General features: G+C 42.2%; 1 protein-coding gene across 1 annotated transcript in view; it reads right to left on the bottom strand.

Moving 5' to 3' along the window:
* The window catches only part of LOC135497153 (protein qui-1-like), a 71,886-nt gene that overhangs the window by 14,685 nt on the left and 44,264 nt on the right, over positions 1-12,937 (bottom strand). The window contains exons 19-21 of the mRNA XM_064786897.1: positions 10,767-10,962; positions 9,880-10,221; positions 5,339-5,496 (exon numbers count right to left, since the gene is read on the bottom strand). Of these exons, the coding sequence (XP_064642967.1) occupies positions 5,339-5,496; positions 9,880-10,221; positions 10,767-10,962 (696 nt within the window). The remainder of the gene's footprint in view (positions 1-5,338; positions 5,497-9,879; positions 10,222-10,766; positions 10,963-12,937) is intronic.

The following is a 12,937-nucleotide window of genomic DNA, read 5'->3' as shown; positions in this document are numbered from 1 at the left end:
TGGTTCAAGGGCCTTGACAGAATGTGAGCAAAGGTATGCTCAAATAGAGAAAGAGGCATTGGGTATTACCTTTGCCTGTGAGCACTTCCATCAGTATGTGTATGGAAAGTTTGTAGAGATCGAAACTGATCACAAGCCTCTGATCCCTATTTTCAAGAAGTCACTCAATGATAGTCCTGCAAGGTTGCAAAGGTTGAGGCTTAGACTACAGAAATATGACTTTGATTTGTATTTCAAACCAGGCAGATACTTGTACACAGCTGATGCTTTGAGTAGGAATTACCCTCCTGATACTGGGTCAGGTGAAATTGAGCTGGTTGTGCAGGCCCAGGTAGACTGTGTTATGGAAAATATTCCAATTCATGATAGAAAACTAGAACAGATAAAACTTGAGACAGGAAAAGATGAAGTTCTATGTACACTCAGAGAGGTGATCTTGAAGGATTGGCCTGATAAGAGACACCGATGTCCCAACAGGTTGTTACCATTTTGGAAAAACAGAGATAAACTCACTGTAATAAATGATGTGATCATGAAAGGCATGAGAGTTGTCATACCTCAGAGTCTGAGGAAAGAGATGTTAGACAAAATTCATGCTGGGCACTTAGGAATTGAAAACAAGAGGCCCAAGGGCCTGGCGCTCAGCTGAGTTAATATCATTAATATCTTCCCGGTGTTTAGTTCATTATGCATGAAAATGGCATGCTCCATGGTATTTGATATCCTTTTGCGTTCACTACGGTACCAATGTTTTTGGTTGACATAATTATGCCACTGTTCATTCCTCAATCCTGATCATAATTCGGGTGAAATCATCGTATGAAAATATTTACCGTAACATGAAGTTTATGCCATGAATGAGCATACTCATTGTCATAGCCTCGTTTACAAGTTGGAAGTATTTTCCCGCGAATATTCAAAACTGCTTGGCTCCTTGCCAGTAAAATAACATGTGACTATACACAAAATAGAAAACTTTGATGCAAATTGTAAATCATTTTTTTATCTATCAGGGGAAAACAAGCTGATGATGATCAAGTAAATCATTCATGAGAAATTGTTTTGTTGCTGAAGCTTGCATGACGAAGTTAATGCTAAACCTTTTCTTGTGCTCCACTGCGCCACCGTAGTTTTCTATTTAGACCAGCGATGACGACATTTCTGGTGATTCCCTAGGTTGTCCAATAAGCGCTTTTTAAAATGTGCCATTTGGTATTGTACAGTATGCAATGTATTTTTTCAGCGCTGCCAGTTGCCGAACAGAATGCCGTACTCCCTCAATTTCCAATCAATTTTTATGGGAGTGACATTATTGTATTGCTTAGAATGTCTACTTTTTACTTATGAAAGAATCGTAGAACTAAAACTTAATAGGCGAACAGAATCATGCCGATTCACTGCACATACTGTGGGAATTCTCCACTTCAAAATACATCGGCGATGTCATCGCGAACAGAGCATGCACTTCCGATATCGTTTTCACAGAAATGTGGCCAAATTTTCAAGAACTAATTTCTGAAAGTAGTCCCTAAAGACCTTATGACTACCACTGAAACGAACTAGTGATAATATCGCCTACCAGACTACTTTTTAAGCAGAAAATTGGGTTCCTTCCCACGGTACGACCGTAGTACCAGCCCGTAGGCATAGCGGGCCATCGTCATCGAGCTGAGTACTCATTGAGCTCCAAGATTATTGCACATGGCGTAAACAACATGCCGCCATTTTGTCTCCGCTTCGGTATTTCGCAGGCCGCTTATAATGCACCTTCTCAATTAAAACCAACATAATAAGGCCTTACATCATTGATTGAATAGGAACACCACACAAAACACAATAAAGTGGGGGTACAATCGATTACGAAGCTGAAGTGAACAATGATTTATTCCTGGAGCTACTGCTGCTTTGTTTTGTAGCTGCCATGTTTTGAGAACTGGCAAATAGGAGACTTCATTGATGGCTGACGTCATCGGGCGGGAATTTGAATCGGCAGAAATAATTAAAAGGCAGGTAGCGCCCTATCCTGTTAAAATTTTGAACTTTTTCTCAATAAAATAGTTTTTTAAGAATTTTATCTTAATATTAAAGCATATTTCCACTAATTCTGCTACTCCTAGGCCGATATAGGCCAGTTACCTTCATGTGCTCTCACTCGCAGGAAGTAGGTCGAATGGCGACAAATTTTGTTTTGAAAGTAGAGTTTGACCAGAAGTATCCAGAAATGCAAAATTGAAGTCTCTAGGTCTTACGGTTACAAAATGTGCACCATGGGTTTAACGAACGGACGGACAGACGGACGCCACTGAGCAGCTAAAAACAGAAAAAGAGCCAGAAGGTCTGTGTTTTGGCCTCTTATCAATCAGGACATTGAAAACATGGTCAAGACATGTGATGCATGTATCACTTACAGTAGACAACAGGCTGATGAGCCTCTAATTCCCCATGAGATCCCAGATGTTCTGTGGCAGAAAGTCGCAACTGACTTGTTTCACTGTGGCAAGAATGATTACATCATTTCGGTTGATTGTTACTCGTGTTACCCAGAGGTCAGTAGGATTGCAAACCAAACTAGTGAGACAGTCATCAAGGGGTTGAAGAATGTGTTCTCTAGACATGGTGTACCAAAGGCTTTATTCTCTGACAATGGCCCGTGCTATGATTCTGCAGAGTTTACAAAGTTTAGTGCTGATTGGAATTTTCGGCATGTCACCTCTAGTCCGACATACCCCAAGTCGAACGGTCAAGCAGAAAAGACTGTGCAAATAGTAAAAAACATCCTCAAGAAATCACACCATTCTGGTGATGATCCATTTGTTGGTCTTTTGGCTTGTAGGTCTACCCCTGTAGTTGAAGACTTTTCCCCAGCGGAAATGTATATGGGTAGAAGACTGCGGTCTAATTTGCCAATCAATGATAGTCTGTTGAAGGTGAATAACCAAAAGTTGGTTGTAGGCCTAAAGAAACAAACCAGAGACAAGCAAAAGATGTAATATGATAGAGGTACCAAAGAGCTGCCTGCATTGAAAGAAGGTGATGTTGTGAGAATCCGAGACAAAATGAAGCAGAACTGGTTTGTAAAGGCCATAGTCTTTAAAAAGGTTGCTACGCGATCTTATGATGTTAAGACAGAGTCTGGAGGTGTGTACAGGCGAAATCGTGCTGACTTGCTGAAAACTCGAGAACAATTCAAGTCTCGTCCTGGCTATGATGAGCCAATTTCTGATCTTCCTGCATCTGGTCCTCCTAATGTCGCTGTAAGACAAACTCCAAACACTGTCTCTGTAGGTCCTGTTTGTGACAAGGTAAACTCCTACCAATAGTGTTGATCCCAACACAACTGTTCTGAACAATGGTGGTTCAAATTCACCTGGAGGTGAAACTGGTATAGGCACTCCCCAGCCTACTGGTGTTGTTAGTACTCCGGTGTCTGCTGAGAGACATCAACCAGAACCAAGAAGGTCTCACAGGACACATAAACCTGTGCAGAGATTGATTGAAAACATGTAGTTATGACACACTTGGAAGGTTGCCAATTTCTGGTATGGTGGACATTACAGTAGTGTGACTAAACATAAGTTTGTAGTTGGTATTACTAGCTTTTGTAACTTTTGTGTCCAAGATTATTTTCGAAGCTCGGACAGAGTGTATGTTACCTGTGTAAATGTGTCAAGCTTATATTGCTTGATTCCTGGTTTATTGTGTTTATCTAGTTTGGGTAATTTCAAGTTAATTTTAGAAGTTTATCATAGAAGCTTTTAGGTTTATCAGTTATGATCATTTGATCTGGATTTTGTGTTAGTCTGAATGAAATGGCCAGGGGCCATTGTGCTCACCGTATACATCTTTTAGTAGGCAGGATCATGCTTAGTTTAGAGGTGAATATGGTGAACACAATCAGGCATGAAGACTTTTTTTAGATGTGTACTGATGTCAAGTAATAAAACAGGGCAGTATATATAAGTTTATGATCCAACCAATAATTGTCTATGACATCAACAAGATCAATATCATGTGATTGCTAAGAGTCCCTGCAATAAAAATTTCATCGAAAAAAAGTCATTAATAAGCGAGATATTGCACTTTTTAGATTTCCACTTTTGGCCCCCTGGTGGCAAAGTTGAGAATCAGATCAAACTGAAATTCAGCATCAGAGGCCATGTGATATAGGGGGTTATATGTACCAAGTTTCAAGTTCATAGCTTTAGTGGTTAAGAAACGTGCCATAGTTTACACTCTAACGGCCAATTTACGCCATATGACCTCTGTGACCTTGAAAAGTAGGTCAAATTAAAAGATGTATATTTGCTATGAGTACCTACAACAAAAGTTTCATCGAAAACAAGTCACTAATAAGCGAGATATCACACTTTTTAGATATCGACATTTGGCCCCCTGGTGGCCAAGTTGAGAATCAGATCAGACCGAAATTCAGTGTCAGAGGTCACCTGACCTAGGGGGTGCTGTGTACAAAGTTTCAAGTTCATAGCCCTAGCGGTTAAGAAACGTGCCACTGTTTCTGAAACAGGATACGACGGACGACGACGACGACGCCGCCGCCGGAAACAGCGCTATCGTATTGACTCCCCTTACGGTGAGCCAAAAAGGGGAGATGTCATGATACTCACTTTGGTGTTGTGGTAGTCTTGAGATGGTCCCTTTTAATATCATCTGTGAGGTGCTTCGACCTACATGTGGCTTCGGAAACTACTTCCGGCATGGCGCTCATTCAATAAACTTATCGTTGTTGAAGTCCGACTTTTATCTAGTTTATAGTGGACTCTGAACAGGTCCACAGGAACGTTTATAGGTATCATTCTTCTTTTAGAAAGATTCTCCATCCACTGATGTCAATCGTGTTAACCCCTGTTGGTGGAAGTATCTGGTCTGTGTTTTTTTCTGGACCACCCTGTATAGCCATCTTGATGCAGTAGTGTATATCAATAATATCAAGTACGACACGTCAATTATGACGATACGAGCCGATGGGATGTAGGTGACTCTCCCTGTTCGGACTGCGATTCATCGGGCCGACCTCGTATAGTACAGCGACACAATCAGGGTATGATTCGACGACGGTATGACACGATACTTTCTGGTACTAGCTGTATCTAAATTAGCAGTTTACACAAAGCCAGAGATGTGATTTAGCCATTCGTTCAAAACAACTTGGCACACATTGACACAAGACCTTGTTCAACCACAGTCAGTGCTGGCAGTGAAACAGTTAACCTTGTACTGTCAGGACACTTCCATGTTGGGTCCCACTGCTGTGTTTGCAGGGCCAGGATCACTATACATGTACAAGCACTCGCATCCAAAACATAACTTTGTGTCTTACCGATATTGGTACTCTGGTGGTTTCTGGAGCTGCGGTTGAGGACGATGAAGTGGAGGGGGACGGTTTTCTCTCCCTGTCTACATCCAGGTTTGATGATGGTAATGGATTAGGGCGATGGATAGTTCGTAACTTTGGTGGAATAGGAAGAATCGGTGTATCTAAAACGGAAAGAGAATCATGGGGTTCAAACAGGGGGCAATCTAGCTCATGATTTTGTTTGCAAAAATGACCTCTGTCCACAACGACATATTTGCCAATTATTATTTTTTATTTATCCTTGTGAAGATTAGTCATCCAGGTATCGTATTAATTCCAAGAAAGGTTAAGTCAAATAACTACTGATTGAGAGAGAAACGTACAGAACATTTCGAATAGCATCCACCAATCCTCGTCAGCTGATCTACTGCGGCTAACTGGACTTTGCGCAAAGAAAGCAACGAGCACAATGAGGGAGCGACCATTATTTTGACCCCGCCATTTTGTCTTCCTAAAATAAACTTTGGGCTAACGCGGCCACAGAATAGCCGTACCTCCATTATAATGCTTGGTCATGGATTCGATTCTTGGGATTAACTCCTCAAACAAATTCGTAAGCCATGGGTTTAACCTGGATATTTAGTCCTCAATGTGATGGTGTAGTGCCTTGGTCATAGGTAAAAAACTTAATAGTTACTCCTCAATGAGTAGTGTTTCGGTCATGGGTTCGATTCTTGACATATTCTCTTCAATGGGGTGGTGTAGTGCTTCGGTCATGGGTTCGATTCTTGAGATATTCTCTTCAATGGGGTAGTGCTTCGGGTATGGGTTTGATTTTGAGATTAACTCTTTGGTGTGGTGCGGGTCTCGGCCCCGTTTACCTCGTAGTCCCTATATTGATGACCATAGCAGCAAATATATGGACAGTTAGATGCTGGCGCCACCTATCAATCCCCATGAACCAGCCAAAATTGATATTCCCAACTATCCTAATGTCACAAGCTCCCTTTAACTGCCAGTGATTTGCACTGGTAGTGCCCTCTATGACCATAAAGGCAAATATGTGCTCGGTTAGATGCTGGTGCCACCTGTCCATCACCATGAACTTTAGCCAAACTCATATTCCAAACTAACCTAATGTGACCAGACAATAATTGTCCCTTCAACTGCCAGTGAATCTCCTGTGATTAAAAATAGTAGTCGTACTTCCACCTATCAAATCCCCGTGTCTTTTGCGCTTACACCCATGAATTGCCGTGTCTAAATAGACCTGTGTGTCAAATCCCCTTGTCTATCAGCCCCATCAAGCTCGATGGGGCAACTTTGGGGCTAATTTAGACCCGTGTTCAACACCGGTTTTGTGATAGGTGGAATCTGAATAGACACGGCAATTGCAAGTTCTAAGATCCGGCGACAGATGGCGCGGTGTAGTTGTCTCGGTATTGCGCATGCGTGAACATCGTAAACATTCCCGCTAAATTTCTCAGTCTGACAGTTCCCGAACAACACGATCTTTTTGACAGTTTTAACCTAATTCTCTTGCACAAAATGCCACCTGAAAGAAACCATTGGACGGAGGAGGAGTCACTGGCGCTTCCGACGATTTGGGAGCGTGAACGAATCTCGAAATTCCCCTCCAACGGGAAAGAAACACAGGAGAGCTCCCTACCTACAGTGAACCTGTCGCCGGGGCTATTAATCATTATCTAACGCCACTGATAGGTGTAAGTGCGCCCCGGGTTTTTTGACACACGGCAAAGACACGGGTCTAGAAATTCCATCGCTTCGGCTGCCAGGCCATACCATGTAACCTTATTTGTACAGGAGTGCCAGAACTAGCATTACACTTATCCACGACTTATCACATGACACTGTGATCACTTTCATATTACGCACGTTGTCACATTACTTCATTGCATTTTATGTTATACTGCTCAGTGTACGGGGACTTGGCAATAAGATTTTATAGAAGACACATGTAGTTCCTGAGTTCCTCCTTTCCCAAATTAAACTATACAATCATCCCACACAAGGAGTTCGATGTCATGGCTTGTATCTGCTAGAGTTATGTGCGCTAGCTTGATTGACTCCAGCTTGCGTTTGGCCTACTTTTGCAATGATAACTCCCCACGTAACCACGTTCCTAGGATGACCAGGCTGTGAATTGTATATAGGAAAATACACCTGCACTTGTTGCGTTGCATTGCTTTCTTAAGTACCCAGGGACAGGGGGTTACCAAGGCCCATGTCACAATCCCGTACATCCACGGTATATCCGAGGAAACTCCCGCGAATTTTCCAGACATTCGAGATCTCGGCGCATTTTAAGCCACACACCACACTATAGCAGCGGCTGGTGCACCCCAAAGACCGAGCTAAAGAAAAGAAGAGCGGGCTGGTTTACAAACTCAACCGTCAGGACTGTGATTCATCCTATGCGGGGGAGACCTCACAGGCCCTCAAGGACCATTTCAACCAGCACTGTAGACCCAGCGCCGGTGGCTACTCGTCAGCCATTTTCCACCATACTAAGGAACAACAAGGACATTCGTTCAGTCTGGAATCCACTGAGATTCTGTCACGGATATCTCGATGGCACAAACGCGGCATCAAGGCGGCTATATTTGAAAGACTGCATGCCCTGGACCTTGACCACAAAGGCGGCCTACGAGTGCAACTTTCAGGCATCTGGGACACCGCCCTCTCGAGGCACACTTCCGAAAGTTCTTGTACCGAACAACGACAACAACAACAGCAGTAGATCAGCTGACAAGGAATGACGGATGCTATTCGAAACGTTCTGTAAGTTTCTCTCTCAATCCAGTAGTTATTTGGCTTAACCTTTCATGGAATTATTGTTTATTTAGCACTCATCATTTTAAACTGGAAGGATTCTTTTCAGAAGGTACAAAAGTAGATACAAAATTAAATACACAAAGCCCATATATGTGACCAGCCACGCAAAAAGGCCGGTAGGGACCAAATTCATGAAATTGAGTTATTAGTGGATTGAAATACCTTATAACATGTAATTTCAGAATAACTTAAAATATTTTGAAAATTTTAATTAATTAGCATGTTATGACATCATATTCAAGATATCACCGCTCGCCATTGTTCAAAAATTCGTTCAAATTTCACACTTTTCATGAAATAAAAGATAATTTTGTGGACAATTCATATGCTAAACCACTCAGAGTCAATAGGGGATTCCCCATGATGTCAGCGCTCGAATTGGCTGGTGTTAAAAACCCATCGAACCAGATAGTAAACACGCTACACGTGGGTTTTACGCGCGAGATTTAAAAGGCCTATTTCTCGATAACAATGTCACCGCGTGGAGGTACCTTTTTGCGTGGCTGGTCACATATTGTAGCAAAGTAATCCAGTCATTAGTCCGAAACAACTAGGGCCGCAGTTAGCAGTAGCACACGTTGACGCAATGCCTAGTTCGAACACAGTCACAGTAGGTAGTGAAATAGGAAATATTTGTAATTTGCTATTAACTTGCCATCCCAAACCAATGACAGATTTATTACAAGACATTACAGGAACAGTGGAATCTCGTTATAGTGAACACTTTAACAGTGAGTACATGGTTAGAGTGAACAACTTTCCAAGTCCCACCTGAATACAATGTGAGTTCAAGTAAACACACAAACATGACAATTAAACAACACTGACACCTGCAATCGTGGTCTCAATATCCGTTGAGAGGTCAGACTAGGACTCTGAACGCTCCAGCTCAAACCCAAAGCTATCTCATGGTGCAGCTGAATGACGAGCCCCTTCCATGACTGACAGTGCGGACCATGACGGAAAGTCTCTACCCACCACAAACAATGTCCTGCACAGCTAGCTGTGAAGGACTAGGATTGTACCCGGGCATTCAGATCGAGGGTCTATCTTCTTGTTCAGACCACAACCATGTACTCGATGTACAGCTCATGCACATCAGGACTACAGAGCATAAGAACGGCTGCAACCAAATCTGGGCACCCAAATTGACCCCACAAAATTACCCTCAGTAGAGACCTTAAATTAGTCCAATATCACTTGAAACTTCGTTAGCCGTATCTTTATGACCTAGAGTTACACCTCGAGTACATGGTTTTGGTGGTGCAAACGAAAAGATAGACCCGCGAACTACCGGTAGGTACAACCCTAGTCCTTCACAGCCGTCTGTGGCACAAAACTGTGTATCAGTCACAAAGATTTAGTGTTCAGACATTGATCGACATCATGAAAAAATACCAATCTGAAATTTGCCGAGACTTGAACAGCTAAGCTGTTCACTCAGAAATATTTGTCTGCCTTTTATACATGCTGACAGATAATTGCAGAAATATCTACGAAAAATTAAAATCGAATTGAAATTACTGTTTTAGGTTGTTAAAAATGCTATGCTCAATTAAAGGTATGCAACAGTTGCAATTTCATGAAATCGTGATTTCCGAGTTACAGTAGATGCACAAGATGTATTGAGAACGATAACGGTCAGTGATAATCACTCACAAACACAGTGTCCATTCCAGCTCTTGTGACCAACAATATCTCCAACTTACCATTCAGTATGCGGACCTTAAGAGCGCCTGATCTGTTGGTATCAATGAATAAAACATCATCATTGAATTGGATGCTGACTGCAGGACTAAGGCGGCGAGTCTCTTGACGACTCTGGCGCTTACCGTGTCCATATTTGACAATTTCTTCACTGGATTTGACATCTGTTGCCGGAGTATTGTGGAGGCACATCAGTGGTATGTGGTGGCTGTCTTCGAGGCAGACAATGATATGGCTGGCATCATGAGTGATCTGCAGGTCCACCACCGCCACATGCATGTCGAATATTGTAATTAGGCACCCCTGGTTGACACCCCACACTCGCAAGGTGCCATCTTTTGATCCTATCATGCATTGAAAAAAATATGTGACAGTTTAGAAAGTAATAACTATTTTGATTCAACAACTTACTTCTACACTCACTACCTGACAAATTATATCACATATTTATACTGGTGGTTTGAATTTGGAAACAAAAGGTAATGTAGCTTTTAAAAGCTCAAACAAATTTTAACATGCCCTTAATTTTAAGGATATGGGTCAGGTGAAGAGAACAAATCGCCCCCAAAGTTGTTGGTTCAGAAAAAATGTATCATTAACAAAGGATAAGGCAATTTTGGCATGCTGTTGGATTTTTTCTCATGGCTAAAACTTTACACAGCCATCATCTTACTGATTACATCACATACGTTCATATGTATATCATATCCATGTATTCCTACGCAAAATATCATTTATTCCTGGGCACACTCCTCAAGATATGTGATGTGACGAATTATTACTCATTTGATACATTGTACACTTTTGCAGTTGTCCCCACAGTTGAAGCCAGGCCAAATTAGTAAGATCAAGTTGCACAGCAATTTTTCATGCTGGACCTGAACCTTACCAGATATGAGAACAGTGCCATCTGATGTGAGCCTCAAAGCAGTGACAGTGCCACTATGGCCAGAAAGGTGATGTTCCACAGTTCCAGTAGTCAAGTTCCACACCAATATCTTTGTGTCCGCGGAGCCAGACACGACATGCTGGTTGCAGTTAGTGACGGCGATGGTAGTTATCATGGCATCATGTTCAACAAGAACCTGAGGATGAAATGGTCACATTAAATGAGAGGCAGTCAATGTGTGACTCTTACAAAACATTACAAAGTTATGAAAACAAATCACTAATAAGCGAGATATCACACTTTCTAGGTTTTCACTTTTGGCCCCCTGGTGGCCAAGTCGAGAATCAGACCGGACTGAAATTCAGGGTCAGAAGTCAGCTGACCTAGGGGGTCCTTTGTACAAAGTCTCAAGTTCATAGCCTTAGGTGTTAACAAACGTGCCACAGTTAAGCTCAAATGGCCAATTTACGCCTTTGACCTCTGTGACCTTGACAAGTATGTCAAATCAAAAACCCGAATCATATGTGATGTATCCTTGCTAAGAGTACCTACCATAACATTTTTACCAAAAACTAATCAGTAATAAGCGAGATATGGCACTATTCAAATATTTGGTTTTGGCCTCCTGGTGGCCAAGTTAAGAACCAGACAGGACCGAAAATCAGTATAACAAGTCATCTGACCTAGGGGATCATGTGTACCAAGTTTAAAGTTCATAGCTTTAGTGGTTAAGAAACGTGCCATAGTTACACACAAACGGCCAATTCACACCATTTGACCTCTGTGACCTTGAAAATAAGGTCAAATCAAAAACCCGTAGGATATGTGATGAATCCTTGCTCTGAGTACCTACCATAAAAATAAAATTGAAAACAAGTCACTATTAAGCGAAATATTGCACTTTTTACTTTTTTTAGTTTTAGCCCCCTGGTGGTCAAGTTTAGAATCAGATTAGACCGAAATTCGGTGTCAGATGTTATATGATGTAGGGAGTCATGTGTACCAAATTCCAAGTTCATAGCTTTATTGGTTAAGAAACGTGCCACAGTTACACTCAAACTGCAAATTTATGCCATTTGTCCTCTGTGACCTTGAAAAGTACGTCAAATCAAAAACATGTATGATATGTGATATATCCTTGCTAGGAGAACCTACCATAAAAATTTCATCAAAAACAAATCACTAACTAGACTGAGAAATTTGCTTACCAGCAAATTTGATGGGCCCAAGGATTGTGGAGGAAGCATTGGTACCTGATGATGGTATCCATATGCGTAGAGGGGGAGGGGGATATGACAAGAGCGGAGAAATTACTATGTCCGGAAATAGATCATCCGACAATCGAAAGTATATCATTTTTACGAATCCTAGAGGTCCGACGTCAATGGGCATGTACTAGGCCTATACTTCTACTTCAGCGTTCGCTCTGCACTTGGAGGGGTCATTCTCCTATAGGAGTAATCCTCCTCCAAGGCGGGATGAGCGTATCCTGCGTGCCACTACGGTTAGGCGCCAATTGGGTTTATTGGCCGACTTTGGCGAGAGAGATAGAGTCCACGCAAGCTACTCATGTTTCTCACTTGGTGGGGTCTTAGCTTGCCCTGGCATAGACAAAAGGTACAAGGAACCTCAGTTTGAGTCTCATTCGAAGGACTGTGAAGAGCCAGGAATTTTAGTTCATCCAAACATCAGTCCGGGGTTCTCCCCGGGATCGAACCCGGGCCCTATTGCGTGGTGGCCAGCAGTGTAAACCACTAGGCCATGAGGCTCCTTAGGCCTATACTATAGTCTATAGAAATGCACTAACGTTAGAAACCCCAAAACACTACTCGTTACAAGCGTCAGGCGACCAAACACATTGATATAAGGACTACTAGGACTACAGGGAGTCTCATACGCCCTAGAGAGTTGATCAGGAACCAATCTATCAATGGTCTGCCTTGGCTTCAAATGCGTATGCGTGAACCGAGTAAGCCGAGTTATAAGCCGAGTTAACTGTTTTATATGAGAATGCCAACACACGGATTGAACACGGGTTTTAGTGATGTCATCGAATCGAACTCGTGTTACGTGACGTCACCAGAATCGCTTAGGAGATTTTCAAACAAATCAGAAAATCCGAGCATAAAAACGCTTCAAAGTCATCGAAATGATCCGAATTTTGAAAATCG

The sequence above is a fragment of the Lineus longissimus genome, chromosome 1, assembly GCF_910592395.1.
Source record: "Lineus longissimus chromosome 1, tnLinLong1.2, whole genome shotgun sequence".
NCBI classification, from domain to species: Eukaryota; Metazoa; Nemertea; class Pilidiophora; order Heteronemertea; family Lineidae; genus Lineus; species Lineus longissimus.
Note: the sequence above shows the minus strand (reverse complement) of the source record. Positions and strands in the feature narration are given on the sequence as shown.